Consider the following 23,579-nt stretch of genomic DNA (forward strand, 5'->3'; position numbering starts at 1 on the left):
TCCAGCTCCTTCCTTTATATTTGTAGGGCAAATCAAAACGAAAATACATGATTAAATCACAGCAGTGACCTCGTCACCCCTCTTCGCCTTCCTCCGAGCTCTCCTCGCTCGCCTCCTCGCTGCTCTCTCCCTCACTCTCGCTGCTGCTGTCCTCCTCGCTGTCTTCGGCCTCTTCCTCCACATTCTGGGCTTTCTCTGCCACAGAAAAGAAGAGAAACGCTCAGTGTGTTCCTCAATATCTCCACTCCCCCCTCTCTGTTCTTCCTTCTACCAAGAAATATTTATTTCTGGAAATGGAAGAATGGAATTGAACTTGGCTAGCTAGATGAAGGGTCCAAGTAGCAGAACGAGGAAGAAATATATTCTGACTGGCATGAAGTTTGTGGGTTTACATGTTAATTAAACACATGGGTCTATAAAACCATTTTTTTCTATTGTCAGTGAAAATTTTTAAATAGAAAAAGAATTGAGATTTCCTTAAAGTTGTATGGTAACTCCTCAATACGCAGAGGTGGTTAACATATTTTGCTTTGGGTACCCAATACCCAGGAGCCAAGGACCCTGCTTTGCTTGGGCAGTTCCACCCACTGAGAGAAAGGGGGTCATTTGTACCATCCATGGAGGATAAGCTGATTTCACTAAACCATGTAAGACAGTCAAATAGGTCTTTTTTCATACTTTTTTTTTGGTACTGGAGTTTGAGCTAAGGGCTCAATACCTGAGTCATACCTCCAGCCTTAGTTGGTTTAGTTATTTTTAAAAATAGGATTAGGCTCTTTACTAGGGCTGCCTGGACCACACTCTTTCTATTTATATTCCTTGAGTAGCTGAGGTGACAAAAACACTACTATGCCCAACTTTTCATTCACTGAGCTTCCTGAAATAGCAGAGGTTACAGGAATGAGCTACCCTACCCAGCCAGGCATTTTTAAACTTCCTTCCTGTATATACATTTTTACAAGTTCCTTGGATAATGGGTTTATAGTTCCTTGAGAAAAAAAATTTAAATGTAAAAATTACCCTTCAGCAACATTTCCTCAATAAGTGTGAAAAACTCCTTGGCCTCAGGATTTTCTGGTTCATAGATTAGGACTGAAAATGAACAACAGAATATGGGTTATTAATGTTCAAAGTGTTGTGACAAACAGATTTTTTAGAATGAGATTGGAACTGTCAATCAGAGAAGGTACTGTACAAAGCAAAAATAGTAACAATTATATCACAGGCATATCTAAGTGCATGTGGAGAAAATGTTCCATTTATATTTGGTGCTTCTCAAGAGAAATGACCTTAATTGCATCTTCTACCTTCTATCAAACAAATGCACTTTCTATTACCCCAGTATGCCTTTGTTTCATAGGCCAGTAACCAAAGTGCTTCATGAAAATAATTATTCCTCAAAGACAGAACAGTAATGAGTAGACTGTACCTAGAGATTTGCTAATCCTTTCCTCCAGTGTCTTCATGACAGCCTTTACAAAGGTCTCAGCACAAAGGATGGAAATGTTCTTTCAAATAAGGGAATTTGATATAATTTCTTTTCCCACTGAATTTTACCCTAATCTATGTTCCACAATCATTGTTTGCACAATGATGTTCTCCCCCTATTTACTGGACCATTATTTTTAGCAATATTCCCTTTTTCCTCCCCCCAAAAAACCTTTATGTGACCTCTATGTGTCATTTTTTTCCTTGGAGCACATCAGTAGGCTTTTTGGTGTATTGCTAATGTCACTGAGTTTGGAGTTGCAAGCCTTCACTTCAGACTTATCTAAGCTATTTTAAAATTTCATCCAATAAGTCACTTCTTCCTACTTGCCTTGAGGGCTATTCATAATTCCGCATGCCCAACTCCTGTGCAATATCTTGGTGGTCCCCAGGGGGCACTGAAACATTAAGTGTTCTATTCATTTGGCTGAAAGTAGGAGACCCGATCCACAGCTTTCTTCCTGACACATTAAACCAGAGTCCATATGCTAAGCCACCAACATAACAATTTATCATCAGTCTGGGTCAGCATGACTGCCTGTTCAGAGGCTGCTTCTAAGAATCCTACGTTTCTTTTTTTGTTTGTTGTTTTTGGAGTTTGACTTAAGGGACTGGGTGCTGTCCTGAGGTTCTTTTTGGTCAAGGCTAGTGCTCTACTACTTGAGCCAAAGATCCACTTCTGGCTTTTTTTGTAGTTTAGTGGAGATAAGAGTCTCAGACTTTCTCCTTTGTTTCCCCTTAGGAGGAAGCAACAATGCTTGATAAGAAATGTACTCATTACCTCGCCCATGTAATTGTAACCCCTCTGTACGGTATTTTCACATACACACACACAAAGTCTCAGACTCTCCTACCAGGGCTGGCTTCAAACCAAGATACTCATATCCCAGTCTCCTGAGTAGCTAGGATTATTACTATTATGAGCCACAGCAAGAATTCTAGGAATTTTTGAACCATTCCATGCACATAAGTTTTCCTATTTTATTCTTGAGCTTGTATTGGGGCTTGAACTCAGATTTCAAGCTTCACTTGACTTTTTCAGTCAAGGCTGGCACTCAACCATTTGAGCCACAGTTCCATTTCTAGCTATTTTACAGTCCAATTGGATATTGGACTGTAAATTGAAGATAGGAACCTCTCAGACTTTCTGCCCCACTTGGCTTTGGACCATAATCCTTAGATCTCAGCCTCCTGACTAGCTAGGATTACAGGTATGAGCAACCAGTGCCTCATTTATATGTGTGTGTGTGTGTGTGTGTGTGTGTGTGTGTGTGTGTGTACACACACACTCAATTATATATACACACACACACACACACACACACACACATATATAAACTTGAACTAATATATGGTCATTAGTCTATTTCTTTGAGGTTAAGTCTTTCTATAGAGCAGGGTTTCTAGTTGCTGCTTCAGATAATAGATTCTTAAGGTACTAGTTTCTTAAATGCATATTCTTAACTAGTTTTTTAAGATATAACTAAAAAACTAGGTTAAATGAAGTCAGGTAAAGTTTATACTAAGGAGTAGCCACAGATTTTTTTTTTTTTTTGTCATTGTGGGGCTTGAACTCTGGGCCTGAGCACTGTTCTTGAGCTCTTCAGCTCAAGGTAAGTGCTCTATCACTTGAGCTACAGTGCCACTTCCAGTTTTCTGGTAGTTTATTGGAAATTAGAGTCTCATGGACTTTCCTGCCTGGGCTGGCTTTGAACTGTGATCCTCAGATCTTAGCCTCCTAGGAGGATTACAGGCGTGAGTCTAGCTAGGATTACAGGCTTTAGCCACAAGATTTTAATGAACTACCCATATGTTTGAAATTATTACGAACCTTACAGAGAGGAAAATGTGGCTTTCTGAACTTATTGAAAATGAAATCTTTTGGTGAAACACTTTCTAAGAAATCCTGAACCAGAAGATGGATGGTAGATTAGAAGCTTGTTCAATAAGACTCCATGAATAAGAATAAGGCTCTGAGTTCAAGCCCCATGACTGACAAAAAAAATTAAGTCAATTAACTAGGAGCTGGTGGCTCATGCCTGTAATCCTAGTTACTCAGGAAGTTGAGTTTTGAGGATCATGGTTAGAAGCCACTCTATGCAGACAAATTCAAGAGACACTTACTTCGAATTAGCCAGCAGTGCCAAAAGTAGAGATGTGGCTCAAGTGGTAGAGCACCAGCCTTGAACTTTGAAAAAGCTAAAGGAGAGTATGAGGCCCTGAGTTCAAGCCCTAGTATGGGGGGGCGTGTGTGTGTGTGTGTGTGTGTGTGTGTGTGTGTGAATATGTTGTTGTGCCTTGCTGAAGGTTGTATTTCTATGTGTGTGTGTGTGTGTGTGTGTGTGTGTGTGTGTGTGTGTGTGTGTGTGTGTGTGTGTGTGTGTGTGTGTGAATATGTTGTTGTGCCTTGCTGAAGGTTGTATTTCTAAGGTCTACACCAGTGCCTGGGACATGCAGATTCAGACATTTGTGGAACAAATGCATGTTAAGTATAATTATTGCACCAGTCATCTTTGGGGCAAAAAGGCTGACTTGTTTTCTAGTGATGATTAGTCTGTGTTGGCCTACGTTACTTTTATTTCATGTAAAGATACTCTAGAAGTCTAAAGTATTCCTTCTATTAGCCCATCTCACTTACCACCAAGGAATCACCAAGACATCAACAGGGAATTCCCTAGATTAGGATAATTGAGCCATCTTACATATTATAGAATTAGAAACAAAAGGAAGATTGGAAAAAATGTAAAAGTACTTTATACTTACTCATCTGACATAATTTTTTTGCTAGATGGTAGTCACGGCTCATTTCTGCTCTCAGGAACTGGAAAACATTAAGTTCTTTAGATAAGTAGTTTCTGAGAGAATTTAAACTATTAAAACTACTCCTGAGAAAATATTCCATTAATAATTATTTTATTCTAATCCTGATATGTTTTTCCAGCAGTAAATCTGCAGTCAATCAATCAGCTAAGGATATTTAAGGACCTGTGACAGCAAGACAATATGGTATGTACATTCACTCCTGAACTTGAATGAGAGTGCCGACATTAATCACATTAGTTGAATGTTCCTGGTTCAGGTACAGGTTTTTTTTTTGTTGGATGACATGACAGTCTTTAGTTGAAAAAAATAATTGTGAGCTAGTGTGGTGGTACACACCTGTAATTCTAATATTCCAAAGACTGAGACGAGAATTGTGAGCTCAAACTTGGCCTGGGTTATGTGGAAAGACCAGGTGTAAAGCCCCCTCCCCCCACAAAAACAATTGTAATTGCATATATTCAATACTTCCCAGAACTGTTTCTGTTACCCAGTTTTGTTTATATAGCTTTTATTGTTTTTCTTATTACAAAATAACATATTTAATATAGGAAATTACAAAAGCTAAACAAACACATTATATCCTCAAAGTCCTGGGGGGGCTTGAACTCAGGGTTTGGGTGCTGGTGCTCTATCACTTTAGCCACAGCTCCACCTCTAGTTTTTTGGTGGTTGATTGGAGATAAGAATTTTATGAACTTTCCTGTCCAGGCTGGCTTCAAACCATAATCCTCCCTTAGTAGCTAGAGATTATTGGCATGAAGTACTGGCACCTACCTTTGCAGTTATTTTTTAATGCCTAATTTCACTGGCCCATAATCAAAGAACATAACCAGTATAATATGGGGCTGTTTCCATTTAAAAAATCTTATTTACCATTTGACTTTCTACACTTAAATTCCTTCAACTTTCTGTGATTCTGTTCATGTATCTTCCTCTAAAAATCCTTCTCTTATTCCTTTTTCCTTCTATTTCTTTGCTTAGTCACTTAAATCTCTCTGTTCCTAGAGTAAAACAAATACTATAACTAGCCTGCATTTCATTTTATTGTAATTACTGATGTGTCTCTTCTCAAGGATAGAATGTGTCTTTTATTGATCTTTCTATTGGCAGCAACTCACACAGGTCCAATGAGCAGAAAGTATTTCTTAGAGTGGTCCCCAAAGTCTCACACTGGCCTTGGCCTCACAGGATTATGCTATGTCATTTCAGGATCTTGTCTTACTTGTAACCAGGTGAAAATAGTGAGAGAGATGACTAAACCAGAAGGCATCTGCCTGGTGCCGGTGGCTCACGCCTGTAATCCTAGCTACTCAGGAGGCTGAGATATGAGGATCACGGTTCAAAGTCAGCCTGGGCAGGAAAGTCCATGAAACTCTTATCTCCAATGAACCACCAGAAAACCAGAAGTGGCACTGTGGCTTATTTCTTATTATCTTCTTGGAATGTTCCCTTTACTTTATTTTCCCATAAGTCCAATAAGCTAGCCCCTGAACAATCTGTTTATAAAAGCAGAGGTGGAAATAATATATTTGATTTAACTATAAATCAATTAGACTAATTTCTCACCCCTGTGAGTGAAATAAAATATTATGGGCATTATGTGGCAGAGCGCTAGCCTTGAGCTGAAGAGCTTAGGGACAGCACCCAGGCCTAGAGTTCAAGCCCCATGACTGACCAAAATTTAAAAAAAAAAGAAGAAGGTGTCTCTATACAGGCAGGGATCTTCCCAATTTTAGAATCCTTTGTTGCTTTTGTTTGGCTAGCATCAGTAGCACAAGGAGGCTTTCTTCATTCTATAGATGTGCATAGTATACTCTGAACTATGTTGCCTTAGTTTTCCTTCCCCTTTCTGTAACTTGAAATCTCTAATGAATATATACTAATTATTTAATCTACATAAGAAAAGGCTATCTACTATTTAGTTATTTCAAGTTTCTAACTTTCCTCAGACCTAATGTATGAGTAGAACTTACTTCTGCCATTAACTCCAGTGGGGCCTGAGTAGCATTGGGAGGATGCCCATGTTCATCGTCTTCCCCACTGGTGTCTTCTTCACCATCACCTGTTGATTCTGATGACTCATCATCAATATCCTGAAGGCAACAGTCATTCTTTTTCTCCGGCTTTGCACTGCCTATATCTTTGCTCCTTTCACCTACAACAGAATATACATGCAGAATTCTGAATATAAATCTTTCCAGATCCTATTAGCACCTGTAAAATGGAAGACAATGAACAAATCCAGGAGAGTACCAGAGAAAAGACAAGTTACAATCATGTACACCCACACACACCACACACACACACATACACACACACACACACACACACACACACACACACACACACACACACACACACAGATAAAACTCCTAGCTCTTCTCTGGAGGGAGATTCAGAACCCTCCCAAGAGTGTGCTGGCAGAGGTTGGAAGACACCCACATACATGCTCTTCTGAGTTATTTAATTTCTCCATGGAATCACAACAATCTTATCTTCTAGAGTGTATGCAGTCTGTGTACCAGTTCACCACACTGGTATCTTGAGGAGAAGGTCATAATTAAGGATTAAAGAACCCTGTGATGTCACAGGATTGTCTCATTCACTCACAAATAGCATTGTGGAGAAATTTCCTGACCCCTAAATGGAATGTAGCCCTTCTCCAGATATAATTTGTTTAAATGTAGCACTCCACACAACCTCAGATTATCCTGTGTACTTCTGTTTATGATGACAATGATGGTGATGATGATGATGGTGATGATAATGTTTGTTATTTTCTTCTTTTGCTAAGTACTAGGGCTTGAACTCAAAGCTTGTTTGTTCAGCTTTCTTGCTCATAGCTGGTGCTCTACCAATTGATCCATATCTCCAATGCAGCTTTTTTTCTGGTTAATTAGAGATGAGGCTCTTAGATCTGTCTTCTTGCGCTGACTTTAAACATGAATCTTCAGATCTCAGCCTTCTTAGTAGTTAGGATTATAGGCTCATGCCACTGGTGCCTGGCTTTTTTATTTTTTTAAGTTTATTTTAAAATTGATATGTAATTATATATTTATGGTATGCTATGTGATGTTTTAATAAATGTGTGCATGGTTTAATGCTTAAATCAAGTAAAACATATTTACTCAATTTTTGTTTGTTTGTTTGTGGTTGGTTCTAGGTTTGAACTCAAGACCTGGGGTACTGTCCCTGAGTTTTGTGCTCAAGGCTAACACTCTACCACTTGAGCCACAGCTCCATTTTCAGCTTTTTGGCACTTAGTTGGAGATAAGAGTCTCACAGACTTTCCTGCTCAGTCTGGCTTTGAATTGTGATCCTCAGATCTGAGCCTCCTGAGTAGCTAGGGTTACAGGCGTGAGCCACTGGTGCCTCACAATCATTTATCATTTCATTATGATGAAAACAAACTTTATTCTAACTTTTTGAAATATGTAGTACATTACTGATATCTATGATTTCTCTACCGTACAATAGCATACCAGAACTTCTTTTTCCCCTTACATATATAATTTATTGAATATGAGCACCTGAATACATTTGACATGGTAATGAAAAAATGTGTACTGGATATGGATACTAAATTATTTGTTCTTTTTCCTCTTTTACAATAGTGAAATAGCCACTTCTCTTATTTGTTCATTCAAATTTGTGTTTAATTTCTATTTACATTCATTCGAGCTGAAATCAAATTCTTCAGACAGAAAACTACACATAAGATGAAAAGCAGAAAAGGTGTTACCTCATAGCACTAATAAGGTAGTTGAAGAATCTATTTAATAGATGAAAAGCCAACTTGAAATAGGAGAAACACAACAGTTTAAAGAGGAAACACAGATGAGATGGTACTCGAAAGTAATATCCACTGAGATAGTAATTGTCATCTTAAGAACTCACACAAGGAAAGCACTGTATTAATCAGCAACAGATCTCAGATCATGCACTTCTTATTCATGTCTATAACTTGCTATCCATCTCTCCTTCCTCTCTTACCTGCCCCAGTCTCTGCCATTTACAACTTTCAACTTTTGTGAGATCTGCATTTTGATCCCACATGCGAATGAGATCATGTGGTACTGATCTTATGCCTGTCTTATTGCACTTAATATGAAGATCTCTAGTTCCATCTGTGCTGTTGCAAATGACAAGATTTTTATCATTTAAAGGCTGAATTTACATTGTGTAAATACGCCACAATTTCTATGTCTGTTCATAGAAAATTTTGCATTATTTTTAATAGCTGACTATTTCCACTAGACTGTGAACTTCATGAAGGTAAGGATTTTTTTTTCCAATGATTAAATCCACAGCTTCCAAACCACTCTGGCTTTCAACCATTGCTGAGTGGATAAAATTTGTTAATACTTACACAGATACTTCAATACACTGTAGGATTTAATGTCCTATAATTATCATCTTATATAACCTGTACTGGCTTCTGGATTACCTGGCTTCCTCTCACAATCACCCATTATGTAAATGTGAAAAATGACTAGTTCTCAGGACCCACCCCCCTCACACCTATGAACGGTCAGTCCCAAAGGTCATGTAAAACAGGGCTGGGGTAGAAGATACAACCACACAGTACAATACTTATAACTGATTACCTGTATTTTCTTTTAAGAAAGAAGATGACTGCTGATTTGGTAACGTGTCTTTATGTTCAATGCTTTTTGGAGATGTTTTCTTGTCAGTATTCTTTAAAGAGACTGGCTTTTCAATTTTCTTTGGAGAAACTTCCTTCCTAAATGTTAAAGTAGATGGTGAAAAGCTTTTCATTTATATATACATACAAGATAATATACTACCAATAATGTAAACACCTAAAATGTAAATAATTAAAATTTCATTTCTGCCTGACATTTGTTATTGTATAACAATTCCTAGGATCTTTTCAGAGTTAACATGGACCATATAAAAATCAGTGATACAGATGTTATTGTACATTACTGTGATAATGGTGGCATGAAAATACTGAAAGAAATCAGAGAGAAAGAGAGAGAGAGAGGAAAAAAGACTGAGAAGTCACTGAAATTTTTCTGGTACAGCAAGATTACTGTCTCTAAAAGTTACTATGCTCTATTATCTAAGTCAGACAGAAGAGATCATTCCTTTATTTTTTTCCTGAATTAAAATATTTCAGTGAGTCTGAGATACCATCTATTTATTATAAGACAGCATTGTTTTTTTTGCCAAATACAAGTGTAAAATGGCATAAACCATCTGGGCATGATAACATACATTTCTAATCCCAGGACTCAGAAGCTGAGTATAAGGACCACAAGGTCACGATCAGAATGGGCTACATAGTGAGACCCTATCTAAAAAACAATATGTATATACATTATATATACATATATACTTTATGAATCTATGAAATATGACACAGAGCATTAGTGACTCACTCCTGTAATCATAGCTACTTGGGAGCATCAAGGTTCAAGGCAGAAAAGTTCATTGGACTCCTTCTCAATCCAAAGGCAGATGAAATGGTATGCCTTTGATCCCAAGCTGTGTAGGATGCTGAGATCCAAGGATTCTCTTTCCAGGGAGGGAAGCTGAACTCAGCGTGTGCCTGGGATCCCAGCAATGTAGGGAAGCTTAAAAGTAGGTGGATCACTAAGCTCAAGTGTGTACCCAGGAAGGAAGCAAAACTCCATCCTAAGAATAACCAGTGGAAAACAGAGCTGGAAGCATGGCTCAAGGGACATAGCAGCAGCCAAGCAATTGTGAGGCCCTGTGTTCATATTCCAGTACTATAAAAAATAAAAAGAAATATGATACTTATATATTCACTTAGCTATATCCATAACTAAAGCCTAATATGATTTTCACAGTAAAGCATAAACTTATTTTCTTTATACTTCCTATAGTCTTTCTCATACAGGTTCAAAGAATCAGAGTCTGGAAGTTCAACCTTCATTTCAACTAAAATCTACTGACTTCTGTTTGAGAACATGATTTATTTATGGGAATGAGGGCTCTAATCATTTAAGAAAACAGATGACTAAAATATTCAAAAAGAACAGTTTACATTAACTTAAATACAATTATAGCTGAGGAGTCAAACTTTTTACTTTTGGTAATAGCATCCTTTGGAACTGGGAGGTAGTTATTACTTATTAAAGCTACAAAGTTACTCAGGCTAGATATTCTGCTAGAGCTCACCATTAGAGAGCCTAGATTTTCAAGATTTTTTTTCACTGTATAAAAGAAAATTGGGCATATTTAGAAAATGCCTCAAACTCCATTGGAATTAATATATTTTTCAGAATATGTATACTTTGAGCTTTGTCTTGTATGATTTATATCAGGCTGCAAAATTACTTAAAACTTACTTTTTTGAGGCCGTCTTGGTTACACTTAGAGAGCCCTGTGGTGGAGTATGAAGTTTTCTTGCCAATCTTGGTCTATGTCCAAAGGAGCATGTACTAAAAGTGTAAAAATGAGAATTAAAAAGGTAACTGGTCAGTCATTTTAGAGATTATAAAACATGATTGCATAACAAACAGAACCTACAGATAGAAATGTTCAACTTTGACCCAAGAATCGGGGGTTGTGGATTTGCTTCAGCCACTCTTTCTGTGGCTGGCACTGGGTGAGGAATCCAACGTACAAGGCAAAGAACTAGGAGACAGAAAGCCAGTTCTGCATGCCTCAACCTAGACAGGACCTTTTGACAAACAAATCATACCTGCTAGTTAGCTGATAGAGTCAACAGCTGGTGGCAAGGGGAATGGAACCCACACTGAGAAAAAAACACCATCTTTGAAGATCAGCCACACTTCCCTGAGCAAAGGGCCCCTCATCGTTTTCTACTTTACTTCTATTCCTCCCTCCTTCCCCAAAGTCTACTATTGTTTACCTTCAACTCTGGATGAACCACCTGAGTCAGCCAAGCAACCTGAGAGGCTGAGCTGTGTGAAGCTCATATGTGTGAAGGTCACCAGCATCCCTGCACTTTTCCCAGTGAATTCAAGGGAACATGGGCATTTTAATTGTCCTTGGCAGGGGTAGTTTGATAGTCTGGAGCAAGTCATTTCTCTATTTGTCTAATTTGATCCAGGCTTCATTAATTTATTTCTGGGCTTTACCTACCAAGAACGATCCTTCCAGTTCTATCCCTACTGATTACAGTCTTTGAGGGGGGAGAGGGTTCCCAGACACAATAGGAACTTACTTCTCATCAATGTTCTATTAGCTTCAATTGTTACTCCTTAAAATCATATCTCCTGTTTTACTCAAGGATGACTATATATTTCATAGATCTAAGTAAATTACGTTTCCAAGTACATGTATTACAATATATATAATAATGTATAGATTAATATACTTAACAGAACTCTTTTCCTGGTTGGTTATAACTATAAATTGAAATGAATATAAATTCTCTATCTTTGATCTGCTACATATTATTTTCTCTTTAATAGAAAAATATATTTATTATATATTATATATTAATATCACATATAAAATTTATCATCAAAGACAAGGTAATTTTTAGCTACTACAGTATGAAATTTAAACTGTTATATAGTTTTTTTAGTCAGTAATATTCAGACTGTTCAGAATAAACAAAAAGCAATGTTTTTTATTTATGTATTTTTTACTTAGTACCCAGAGCTTCACCCAGGCTAGGAAAATTGTCCATCACTGAACTATTTCTCTATTCCTCAAAGCTACACTTTCAACCTCAAGAACTGAACTTGAAAAGAAAATCTGGTGCCAATATTTTCCAAATAATTTTTATGAATGTATTTTGTAATAAAATTTTAAACTGCTATTTTTCATAGAAGTTTTTTTCTCCCAAAGTAGGACATGATCATATTAGGAAGGGCTTTAATTAGTTCTTAGAATCCATTTCCATCTGAGCTGCTACCTGATAATTTGGTATTAAATTGGTATTATATTGTGATTTTGATTCTGGTTTCTTCAATTGAGGTGAATTCTTCCTTGCTTCCTTCTTTTATTTTTGAGACAGAGTCTTTCCGGTATAGCCCAGATTGGCCTCAAACTTGGAATCCTCTTTCTTTTCTTTGGCTGGTCGTGGGGTTTGAACTCTGGGCCTGGGCGCTGTCCCTTAGCTCTTCAGCTCAAGACTAACACTCTACCACTTGAGCCACAGTGCCACTTCTGGTTTTCTGGTGGTTTACTGGAGATAAGAGTCTCACGGACCTTCCTGCCCAGGATGGCTTTGAACCATGATCCTCAGATCTCAGCCTTCTGAGTAACTAGGATTAAAGGTGTGAGCCACTGACACCCAGCTGCAATTCTCTTGACTCAGCCTTCTCAGTTCTGGGACTACAAGTGTCACTATGTCTGGCTGAATTTTGTTTTTAAATTATTGGCAACAATACATGTTATAGTGAATTAAAATGCTTATTTTAAAGTAATTATTCACTTATAAAGATATTCAAAAAGGAGTAAGCAAGTATCAAAGGGAATAGGAATGACCAATGAAAATATACAAATAAATTACAAACATTAAAACATGGAAATGAATTTTAGTTATACTACTATATTTTTATCAAAATTCATTTTTCATTTAAATATCCTTCTATTTAAGTAACAATTGCTTTGAAGGAAGCAACGCTAAACTGCTAGTCCATGCACTTCTGGCTTTTCAAATTTAATTGGGTGACAAATGATTGCACTATCTACTTCTAATTGCTTAAAAGGCATGTGATAGATCTGCTGCACAAACAAAGACATCTTCTTACTTTGACATTGCTTCATTTAAGTATCCCTTATTCTGAAAGAGAAGAAAAAAAATTCAGTTTTTATTTCAACAAGAAAATGTGATGTATATATACATATGTGCCACTATATATATACATATATATATAGTGGTATTCTATGGCCTCCATCAGAAAGAATGACATTGTCCCATTTGTTAGGAAATGGAAAGACTTGGAAAAATTATATTAAGTAAAGTAAGCCAGGCGCAAAGAAATACAGGTCCCATGGTTTCCCTATTTGCAGTAACCAGTACATGTGTAGGACAAGCAGAAAAGGCCAAAAGCTATATACGTATGACCATATAAAATCATGTTAAGCGAAATGAATCCCAAGATAGGGACACAAATATCTTTTTCCTTACTTGCTATTGTTTCTAACATATTTATAATGTACCATGTGATTTTGTTGTTGCTTTGTATGTTCCTCCCCCACGGTATAACCCTTATTTTCACTGTATTTGATGTTGGTGCCCTGCATCTGGTATATACACTTCTCAAATTTGGGGAGGGAAAGGGAAAAAACAAAATGCTTAAATAAGGATACAGGTTGACCCATTGTAACAATGAGATGTACAAAACACTATGTTGAAAACCAACTTTACAACTTCGGTGGTGGTAGTGAGGGTAGTTGTGGAAGTAGGAGGGAAGGGATGGTAGGGGGAAAACAAAGGAGGAGGCAACAACGCTCAACTGGAAATGTATTCATTACCTTGCTCATGTAACTGTAACCCCTCTGTACAGCATTTTTACAATAAAAATGTACAAAAAAAGAAATATAGGTCCATGGTTTCTCTCATTTGCAATAACTGGTAAAAACAAAAACATAAATTTCTAATTGGAAAAGGTTTCTTTGATTTTTTGAGAGACAATATAATAAAGGATTTAACTGTTAAGTCATACAATCACATTTAGCCATTCCAATATTCTTGATTAATATTTGGGACAAGATCATAGTCAAGCACTGTGTAAGAAACTATTAATGCCTTGGATCAAATACTAGTAATCTGCCATTCTGTCTGGTTTTTAGGTGCCTAAAATAGAAGCAAGACACTAGTATAATTGTCATTTTACTTTAAGGTGTTTGAAATAATCCATTAAGGATTTTATGTAATCATGATCTAGGCTAACATGTAATTTATAATTAAAATCAATTATTTAAAAATCCTATACATTGGCGATAAATAGAACCAAAACAAATAGAACCAATGTGCTGTGTAAATCAAATTTAGCTGACATTCCAGTTGACATTTTAGTTGGTGTCAGGAAAAACATCATCGAGAATGTTTGTGAGCCAGGGGAAGAGAAAAGTTTTCTATAATATTTCAAGATATGGTATTTAAACAAAGTATTATTAAAAGAATTTATATTTATACCAGTTGACTCCTGACTTTATCCAAAGATACTTTAAAATACAATTTTATTCCATAAATTCCCTCATGTATTTATGAAGACTCGAAAGTTACTATGTTTTCTCTATGAATTTTTGCTTTTCTAAGTTACCCAATTATAGGAATTATTTTCCTATAACTTTGCCCTTTTATATCTGGATAAATTTCATTTGTAAAGAGAAAAACAAACTCTTAAGGTCTTTTTCAAAAATGGAAAAGATCACATTTCCAAGAAACAATCTAATTGTTCCTCTCTCTAAAACTTGCTCCATTATCTCATACCAGACTTTAAATACTGATATTATTGTATATCTAGGTGTTCTGGAATACAAAATTCAGGGCCCAAACTGTGGACTATAAATGCGAAGCTTCATTCATTTGTTTCTGTGTTTAAATCTGTCTCCCTCCCACTTACCTGTACCCTCAAATACCGCAGAAGTACATAAAGTTTTGCCTTAGGCTTAGAATTCTGAGGAACCCTGACCAAACCAGGTGTTAAATGTGTCATTAATTTGAATTTCTCACTGAGATTTGATGGACTCCTAGAAAAACAAGGTGTCTTTTGGAGGAAACCAGTTGTTGAAAAGCAAACTCTAGCATAAATAAGCTACTGTATTTTGCAATGAGCTACTTTCATTTTCTAGGAAAAAACAGTATGTAATCAACTATAAAGGCCCTACCAAACCATCTAAGATGACCTTTCTTGGGAGATACTTTTGCTCCACAGATTTAGATAACACTGGTTCTGGCAGGACACATAGAGAGCATCACCTTTATATTTAGTGTTCTTCTCCTTCTAGTTATAGGATCTTCATGGATTGTAACATTCTACTCTTACCTAGACAAAACAGCAGTGACTAATTCTTCCCTGTTATCACCTGGTGAAAGAAGCATAGATGAATGCAGCCAAGCCCCTGATTAGGACCCAGGCTCTGTTTAGTCTGGCTTTATTATTACACAGGAGATGTCCACGTCACTTGCCCTCCTAAAACCAAATTCCTCTGAAGGCAGTATAGAATAATACTCTTGTTGAAAAAGATTGGATTCATTACCAGTTTGGCCAGCCACAGGTAAGTTTTGGAAAGTTAATGAATTTCTTTAAGCTTCAGTTCTTTTATTTGAAAAATGAGGATCACAATGGGGCCAACTTTGCCAGGTTCAAGGGGTAACTTGGTTCAGTGTTTAGCTAGGAAGGACACTATAGAAACAACGTGGTTTGCTTCTCCAAAGGAAAAGCTGAGAAGATTCCTTATGGGACTGATTAAGATTGCTAAGGGTAACAAAAGGGAGCTTTTACTGTGATTGAAACAGGCCTATCAGCTCCAAGGGCTTTAAATTAATTTATTTAAAAAGTCAATAAGCCCTAAAAGCACTCATACTTGTTTAGAAAGACCACTGACTCCAAGGGAAAAAGCAATTAATTTAGGACACAGGTCAAAATTAAAACAGCAACCAATAAGCTGCACAGGTAATATGCATTTTAAAAATAATTATTATTATGCAGAAAATATCTGAAAGGAGCTCCTTTCAGAAAAAAGGAATTGGTAATACTCATTGGCACGGGGCAGATAAAGGGATGGCTGCAGGATTCAGGTAGAGGAGGGTTTTTGTTTTGTTTTGTTTTACTTTATATCTGTGCCTCCTCATCATGGAACAATATGAATGTATTTTAAATAATAAAGACAATTTAAAATTTGCAGTCTCATTTTTACCTCTGTATTTGTCTTTTACAACAGTATGTTGGCTGGTGCTAACTTGTCTCCATTCACTGGTATCTGCTCAAATTAAGTAGTTTATATGGTGTGGGAATAAAAGACAGTCTCTAGTTTTCATATAATATTCAATATCTATTTCAAATGAATATTTGAGTTAGAGTTATAGTTCTTGTGTTTAGCATCTGTGAAGTCCTGGATTCAATTCCAGTCCCAAATACAAAAAACAAACATTTGATGAGTACCTACTACATATCAGATTGTCTTTGTTAAGCTCTGGAGGTACAAAGATGATGATTTCCTGCTTCAAGAAGCTCAGGATCTTATAAGGAAAACAGGTTCTAACTTCCTATACATATGGTACAGACCAAGCTTCAAAGTACTATATTTTAAGGCACTTACAGTATAATTGTCCATTCTGCCATTTTGATGAGTACCCATATCCATCAAATTATTCCTTTTGGAGGCAGAATTGGAAAGTCAGATGAAGAGAGGGTTCAATCAAGAGGTCTGTCCCTGAACCAATTTTCAGTTGTAGAATTCATCTCTGAAGCCTATTCTCTGGGTTTTTTAATTTCCCACCTCTGGATTTGTAGACAAAATCCAGCCTACCTAGCTACAAAGGTAGTACTGTCCCAAAGCAGAGCAGTCATGGTAATTCTTAAGCTAACACAGCAACAGGTCCAACCAGTGCATCTGTATTCCAAGTTAAGTTAATCCCCTTTTCTCTAAGACCTTTTCAAATGGCATTGTCATAAACTTGGGAGAATGTAAGTCTAAACTTTTCAGCAGACATGGTTCTGGCGTCAAGAAAAAAAAATAGCCCCATAAAAGAAGCAGAACACATAAAAAATTAGATGAAGAAATGGAGGGGGAGGAAAAAAAAGAACAGAGAGAGATAGAGACAGAGAGAAAGATGAGGAGAGAGAATGAGATACACACATATACATCCATAATGATGGCCATGTCCCTGTTCTCCTGCAGAGTCTTTGTCTTACCATGTACCAATTAATTTATGTCTCTCTTTTTTACTGAGATAAGCTGTTTGTTTTTATCATTCAAAACCAAAGCAGACATTGACTAATATGGATCCTACTTCTTGAAACCCAAAATAGCTAACATACCTGACAGCATGTAGTAAGAGCCATATTACTATAGTTAATATAGCCCATGGGTCCACCGCAAGAAGGGTTAACTCTATCTTCTTTGATAGACTAAATTACAAGAAGCACAGTCACATTTTGGAATGTCGTAAGATTTGACAGTCCAATCTTTCTTCAGAACTAAGATTGAGTCAAATTCACTGTGACAGTGACTCGAAGTTGAGATCATGCAGAATAGTTGGCTGTGTGCTAGATAATGGTAATATGGCAAGTTGGAAAGGTACGTGGGAACAACTTTTATAAAAGACATTAATTGCCAATTAATGTATGAGAGAACAACATAAAAGTCATTAATTGCCTATTAATGTATGTGGGAACAACTTATAAAAAAGTCATGAATTGCCAAATGCTAATGATTTAGGGATTTAATAAGATATCAATGTAAATCTAAACAATCTTTGAAGGAAGATTAAGTCTATTAGAAAAGAAATTTGTTAGATGGTAAAGCTGAGAGAGAACAGAGGCAGAAAGACTAGTTAGCTTAGATATTACTGTAATAGTCTGGTGCCAGGGTTGACAAACCAGAGCCCACAACCTATGTGACTCATTATCGTGTGTGTGTGTGTGTGTGTGTGTGTGTGTGTGTGTGTGTGTGTCTTGGAGCCACAGTTCTACTTCCAGCTGTTTTTTTCTGTTTTTGGTAGTTAATTGGATATAAGAGTCACAGACTTTCCTGCCTGTGCTAGCTTTACACCATGATCTCAGACTCCTAAGTAGCTTGGATTATAGGTATGAGCTGCTGGTGCCCCGCAAACTATTTTTATAAATGAAATATTACCAGAATGCAGATAAACTTGCTAATTTCAGTATAACTTCAAAAGTATAATGGCAAAATTTAGTAGTTTCAACAAAGACTGTGTGGGCCAATGAAGCCTAAAATATTTAGTATCAGGCCTTTTATAGAAAAAAAAATTCCCAACTTGTAGTCTAGGGAAAATGTGATGATGTAGAAAGTGAGAAGGTGTACTTGGAAGGAAAATGAGGGCCAAATGCAGAGTTGCTGAACATGAAAGGAAAGAGCTTGGAGGAGGAGGATGAAGGCATCAAGGGAAGAGCACAGCCCGGGAGAAAAGAGTTTGCTTGGAACTTCTGAGTTAGTGTCAACCATTTTCTGTTCTATGAAAAAAGAATCTAGAACTTAAGAGCTGATGTATAAGACAAGTCCCAAGGTAGAATCCTGGGAAATGATACCCAAGAAGCAGGTGGGAAAAAATTATCAGGCAAGACACTGCTCATAGCAGTACTAGACAGGTAGCAAGTGCTAGAATGACCACAATCATGATGATAAAAGTTTCTTGAGAGCAGAAATTGGATCTTACATTCATGTGGGTGGGTCCTACACCAGTTTAAAGACACTCAAATACAAGATGAATAAAACCATTCATGATAGAACGTAATTTGCCCTGGAGTGCTCTTATAGTTAAAAAAGAAAAGAATTCTCGGCACCTGTGGCTCATGCCTGTAATCCTAGCTACTGGGAAGGCTGAGATCCGAGGATCACAGTTCAAAACCAGCCCAGGCAGGAAAGTCTGTGAGACTCTTATCTCCAATGAACCACCAGAAAACCAGAAGTGGTGCTGTGGCTCAATGGTAGAGGGCTTGCCTTGAGCTGAAGAGCTGAGGGACAGCGCCCAGGCCCAGAGTTCAAACCCCACCTCTGACAAAAAAAAAAAAAAAAAAAAAGAAAAAGAAAAAAATTGGAATGAAAAAGAGTTGGTGAAAAGCAGATTTATTTGTTTTAGAATGCAGAAAAATAGCATGAATCAGGAGATAAATATACCTGATTTAAGAAGGATATAAAGTGCACATGGCAATATTACATATAAAAGCATAAATTGTGACTATGTATTCTTGAAAATATTCAGTGTGCTATATGTGAAATATACCTTGGGGTCAGAGTACAGGTGAGTAGAGGTTATCATGGGCTTGTAAAAATAAGGTCTTGCTTTCTAGGCTTCTTGATTAATTAGACTGGGTTCTTGTTTGTAAGTTCTGAAACCACACTCAAGTTAGCTTATATAAAAAAGGAGAGAACTTGCTGACAGAAACCAAGAGAGTTGAACATCAAGCTGTGTGAGGGAGGGACGGGGCACAGCTGTGTTTAAGGATGCTCCCAGCGCCTCTCAGCCATTCTCTGCACATGGGCCTCATTCTTCTCCCTTGCTACAGACAGATTTCCCATGCATGGTGCAAAATATGGCTCCCAGAAATTCTTGATTTATATGTGGTATAGTTATAGACCTTAAGGAAAATATGGACTCTTTCTTAATGATCAAAACCCAGATATCAAGAACTTAATTAGTTCATTGAATTTTTTTGTTGTTGTTTGTCTCTTTTTCTGGTGGTACAAAAAAACAAACAAGCCATTTTAAGGAAAATAGAATCACACATGTGGTTCCAAGGTCACACATGCTTCCCAGGTCATGCATACCTGGGAAACAGAGGATGCAAGACCTTGAATTTGAGACCAGGAAGGAAGGAAGGAAATGGAAGTCTTCTAAAAATCCAAATATGGGATTGCCACAATTTCAGTCATTCATGGCTTCCTTACTAATTATCTCCATAAGCCTTTGTATTACCCACCTCAGTGCCTAGGGTACCCATAACTTACTGCTTAAAAAGTAGGTGTTGGATGCATAGAACTAGAAGGAAGGAAACAAAAGAAAAGAATGTATAAATTAGAGCTCTGCTGTTTAGTATGGTAACCACTGGCCATATGGCCATTGAGCACTTCAAAAGTGTTAATTCTAATTAAAATAGAGTATCCACCTTGATTTTAAAGACGTTATACCTCCACAAGGATGTAAAACATTTCATATGCCCACTTTTCTAGTTATTCATTCAGTAACCAGTAGTCAATAATTAATTCATAAACTGACTTAGCAACACTTAAATTTTAGCTTCCCCCCAAATCCTTATTTTAATTTTCTCTTGTAATCGTGGAAGATGTAACATTTTTCCTTGTCCTTTTAAAATTATTTTATCCTTTTGTACTGTTTTTTTAATCTCATGTTTCTGTTGTAAATGAATAAATGAATAAATGGACAGCTACATGTTCCGGGTTTGCAACTGTGGTAAGGAGATGGAGCTAATTAATCATTTCTTATCCTTATCTTATCCTGAAGGAGCTTAGTGGGGAAAACAGCTTGATGTAGGCGCAATATTTTATTGGTTAACTTCAAGTACATACAAAAAGGTTTCAATATCAGCTGTCACTTACATTCATATCACAAGTGACTAAATACAAGTTTTTTGTTTTTTTTTTTTTGTATTTCCTCTTTTGCAGTATACTATAGGGCTAGAGCCCAGACTCTGGAGTCAGATTACCTATTTTCAAATCTCAGTAGATTGTGTAATGTTGAGCCATTTCTTTAATGTCTTTACAATTCAATTCCTCCATTGTAAAAGAAGGACTGAAAAGAACCAACTGCTTCATTGCATTTTGTGCATGTTAACATAATAGCTAATAATAAATAATAGCAAGTACTTACCTCCTGCTAGCATTATCACCACCACAACTCCTCCTCTTATCAATATTACTTAGCCTAGCAATGGCAGCTCTGAAGGTACAGGTCTCAGTGAGGCCAGTTCTAAGTACTCACATGAGACTGCACAGGACAAAGCAAGGGATGAAACAGTTGAGTGTTGCTTAATTAGTGGGCATGGGTGGGAAGCTTCTCAGTTCTGCAGTGAGCGCAGTGGATTTCTTACCAAGGTTTGGGATTTAGCATTGGTGTGTGTGTGTGTGTGTGTGTGTGTGTGTGTGTGTGTGTGTGTGTGTGTGTGTGTGTGTGTGTGTGTGTGTGTGTGTGTGTGTGTGTATTGGTCCTGGAGCTTGAGCTCAAGGTCTCACACTCAGCTTGCTTGTTCAGGTGCTCTTCCACTTGAGCCACATCTCCAACTTCTCACTTTTTGCTGATTAACTGGAGATTCATGCTTCATAGATTTGTCTACCCTGGCTCCCTTTGAATGAGATTCTCAGATCTCGGCTTCGTGAGTAGCTAGGATTAGAAGCGTTAGGGGATGGCTCCTGGCAAGCTCTGGTAAACTCTGAACATTTAAAGAGTAGTGCTGCTGGTTTTGTATCCTGGAAATTAAAAAAGTTGCAAGCAACTATATATATATGTATATATATGATATTTAAATGTCTTTTTTTCCAGATTTATCTTTAAAAAGCAACTTCCAGAAGCCCTCTTGGGGGCGGGGATAAGAGCAGCTTTAGCAATTCATCCATGCCAACCAAGACTTGATACTTATGCCACTTGATTTAAATGCTACAGTGGTGCAGTGTGAAGAGTGGTTTTGGTAGTCAAAACACTGCAGTGTCTTGCCAGGCATGGTGTCATACGTCGGTTAGTCCGAGGATAGCCAAGGCAAATGCCAAGACCCTATCTGAAAACAAACCCGAAGCAGGGCAAGGGCGAGGAGCCCCGGGATGGAAGGGGCCGTGTCGGGCCTACCAAGCGCGGGTCGCAGCGCGGCGGGGGAGCCGGGCCTGGTTATCTGGCACGCCACGTGGCCCCGCCGGGCCGCCGTGCACGCCGCGTGGACACGACGCCCCTTCCTCGTGCCCGGCGCCGCGGGCCGCTCCGGGCGCGCGCAGAGCCTACCTTACCTGGTGGCGTCGGGGAAGCCGCGGGGCCCCCGAGCCCCAATCCGGAGGGCCAGAAGGGTCTGTGGGTTCAGGGGTGGGGTCTGGAGGCGTCTGAGGTGAAGGCTGGATCCAGCTGCACGGGGGGATGGGGATGTCTCTCCGCACTCTCAAGCCGACACCGGAGCCCGGAGCGCCGCGTCACCTAGGTGACGGACAGCGTCCAGCTGCAGCCAGGGAGCGCGCAAGGAGGGGGCGGGGCGAGCGAGGCGGAGGGGCGGGGCTAAGGGGGGGCGGGGCCAGGGGCGGTCCAGGGTGCGGGAGGGGTCTCGTCCCCGGGCACCTCGGGCGCACCCCCGGGTCACAGAAGAGATGGGGAGTGGAATATTGGAGTCCACACTTGATTCGGATTCTGGGCCGAAGGGAAAGGAGCCGGGTGGCCTGGTTCGGGTTTTAAGCTTGGGAAAGGTGGTGTCCTCGGACGTCATCGGACTGGGTTGAACGAATGTCCCCTGCAGGTTATGTCCTGACTTGGGACCGCCCCTCGAAAGATAATGGGTTCGCTGAGGCAAACACCTGTTCCCAGAGATCGGGCTCAGGTGAGGGGAGCCCGAGACGCCGGCGGCCCCTCGGGGTCCCTCGGGAGGCTGCGCAGGGGTCGCCGCTGACCTGCGCTCACTGCTTCCACAGCTGCCCGTGTCACCCAAGAGGTGGGACGTGTTAGCAAATCCTCCGTCTCGGAAGCTGGTCTTCTAGGACACAGCTGGTTGTGTACTTGGAATGAGGAGACTTGTTGCTAGGCAATGTGCTTGGAAGGAAGCTATTTTGTTGCAGTCAGTTCTAGAAACGAATTTCACATAGCAGCCAAAGGATAAGAGGTATGATCACTATTTTACCTCGGGGATTAGATGTCCTCCGGGGATGTGAACCTTGGTAGAGGGTTATGACAAAAAATAGGTAAACTTTGATATGGCTTAATTGTGGTCATTATTATAAAATAGAATCAGCCATACCCTTCAGAAGCCAAGACAATACAGTGATTCAGTTATTTTGAAATTCTTGATTCATCTATCTACATTCACTGTCTAATTCTTGTGTTAGCTGTGGATGATAGAAGTCAAGAAAGAGAAAAAAGCTAGAATTCAAGTTTCAAGAACTCAGTCAATTTAGAGATAAGGATGTAGCCAGTCACTACCTCTTGTATTACAGGAGCACTCTTCAATAGCTGATATCAGAAGCTGGATGGAAGATGTTTTGCTCAGTCAAGGCAAAGAGGAATTATATTTTTTTGAAAACATTAGTTTTGTTGAATTTCTTAGTATTGGTAACTAGATTATGGCTGACTGGCTAGTCCCATTGTCTTGCCAAGGATATTTATGAAAACATCAAATTAGCTTAAACTTTCTCTTCCTAAGGCCATACCCTTCAACAGAAGGGTTCAAATGAATCTGTAGAATGTAGGGCTTTTTTGTGTGTGCGCCAGTCCTGAGGCTTGAACTCAGGGCCTGGGTGCTGTCCTTGAGCTTCTTTGGCTTAAGGCTAGCATTCTATCCCTTCAGCCACAGCCTTTTCTGAGTAGTTTATCAGAGATAAGAGTCTCATGGACTTTCCTGCCTTGGCTGGCTTCAAACTGCAATCCTCCGACCTCAGCCAGCTGAGTAGCTAGGATTACAGGT

At 38.6% G+C, this 23,579-nt stretch overlaps 1 protein-coding gene across 3 annotated transcripts; it reads right to left on the reverse strand.

The window, feature by feature from the left end:
- Erich2 (glutamate rich 2) lies at positions 1-22,679 on the reverse strand. 3 transcript variants are annotated; one of them, XM_070033467.1, is made up of 10 exons: positions 22,573-22,679; positions 21,928-22,108; positions 19,924-19,954; positions 13,032-13,063; positions 10,650-10,742; positions 8,919-9,055; positions 6,285-6,466; positions 4,252-4,309; positions 1,021-1,092; positions 1-195 (listed from the first exon to the last, which is right to left on the reverse strand). In XM_070033467.1, the coding sequence occupies exons 4-10, from the start codon at positions 13,037-13,039 to the stop codon at positions 74-76; spliced, it is 672 nt and encodes a 223-aa protein (XP_069889568.1). In that variant the 5' UTR covers positions 13,040-13,063; positions 19,924-19,954; positions 21,928-22,108; positions 22,573-22,679; the 3' UTR covers positions 1-73. The 3 variants fall into 3 exon arrangements, with proteins under 3 accessions (XP_069889568.1, XP_069889399.1, XP_069889483.1); XM_070033298.1 differs by having other exon boundaries at positions 19,896-19,954; XM_070033382.1 differs by lacking the exon at positions 19,924-19,954.
- Between the last annotated feature and the right edge of the window lie 900 nt (positions 22,680-23,579).

This window comes from Dipodomys merriami, unplaced genomic scaffold (assembly GCF_024711535.1).
Source record: "Dipodomys merriami isolate MVZ:Mamm:240054 unplaced genomic scaffold, mDipMer1.0.p SCAF_1, whole genome shotgun sequence".
Classification (NCBI taxonomy): domain Eukaryota; kingdom Metazoa; phylum Chordata; class Mammalia; order Rodentia; family Heteromyidae; genus Dipodomys; species Dipodomys merriami.

Excerpts from the sequence above, each read along its gene's own strand:
- Erich2 (XM_070033298.1), bottom strand. The coding sequence starts at position 19,916 with ATGGGTACCCTAGGCACTGAG. Across the intron at positions 10,743-13,031 it reads TTAAATGAAGCAATGTCAAA|TACATGCTCCTTTGGACATA; the intron begins GTAAGAAGATGT and ends TTACACTTTTAG. Across the intron at positions 6,467-8,918 it reads TTTCTTAAAAGAAAATACAG|GTGAAAGGAGCAAAGATATA; the intron begins GTAATCAGTTAT and ends ATTCTGTTGTAG.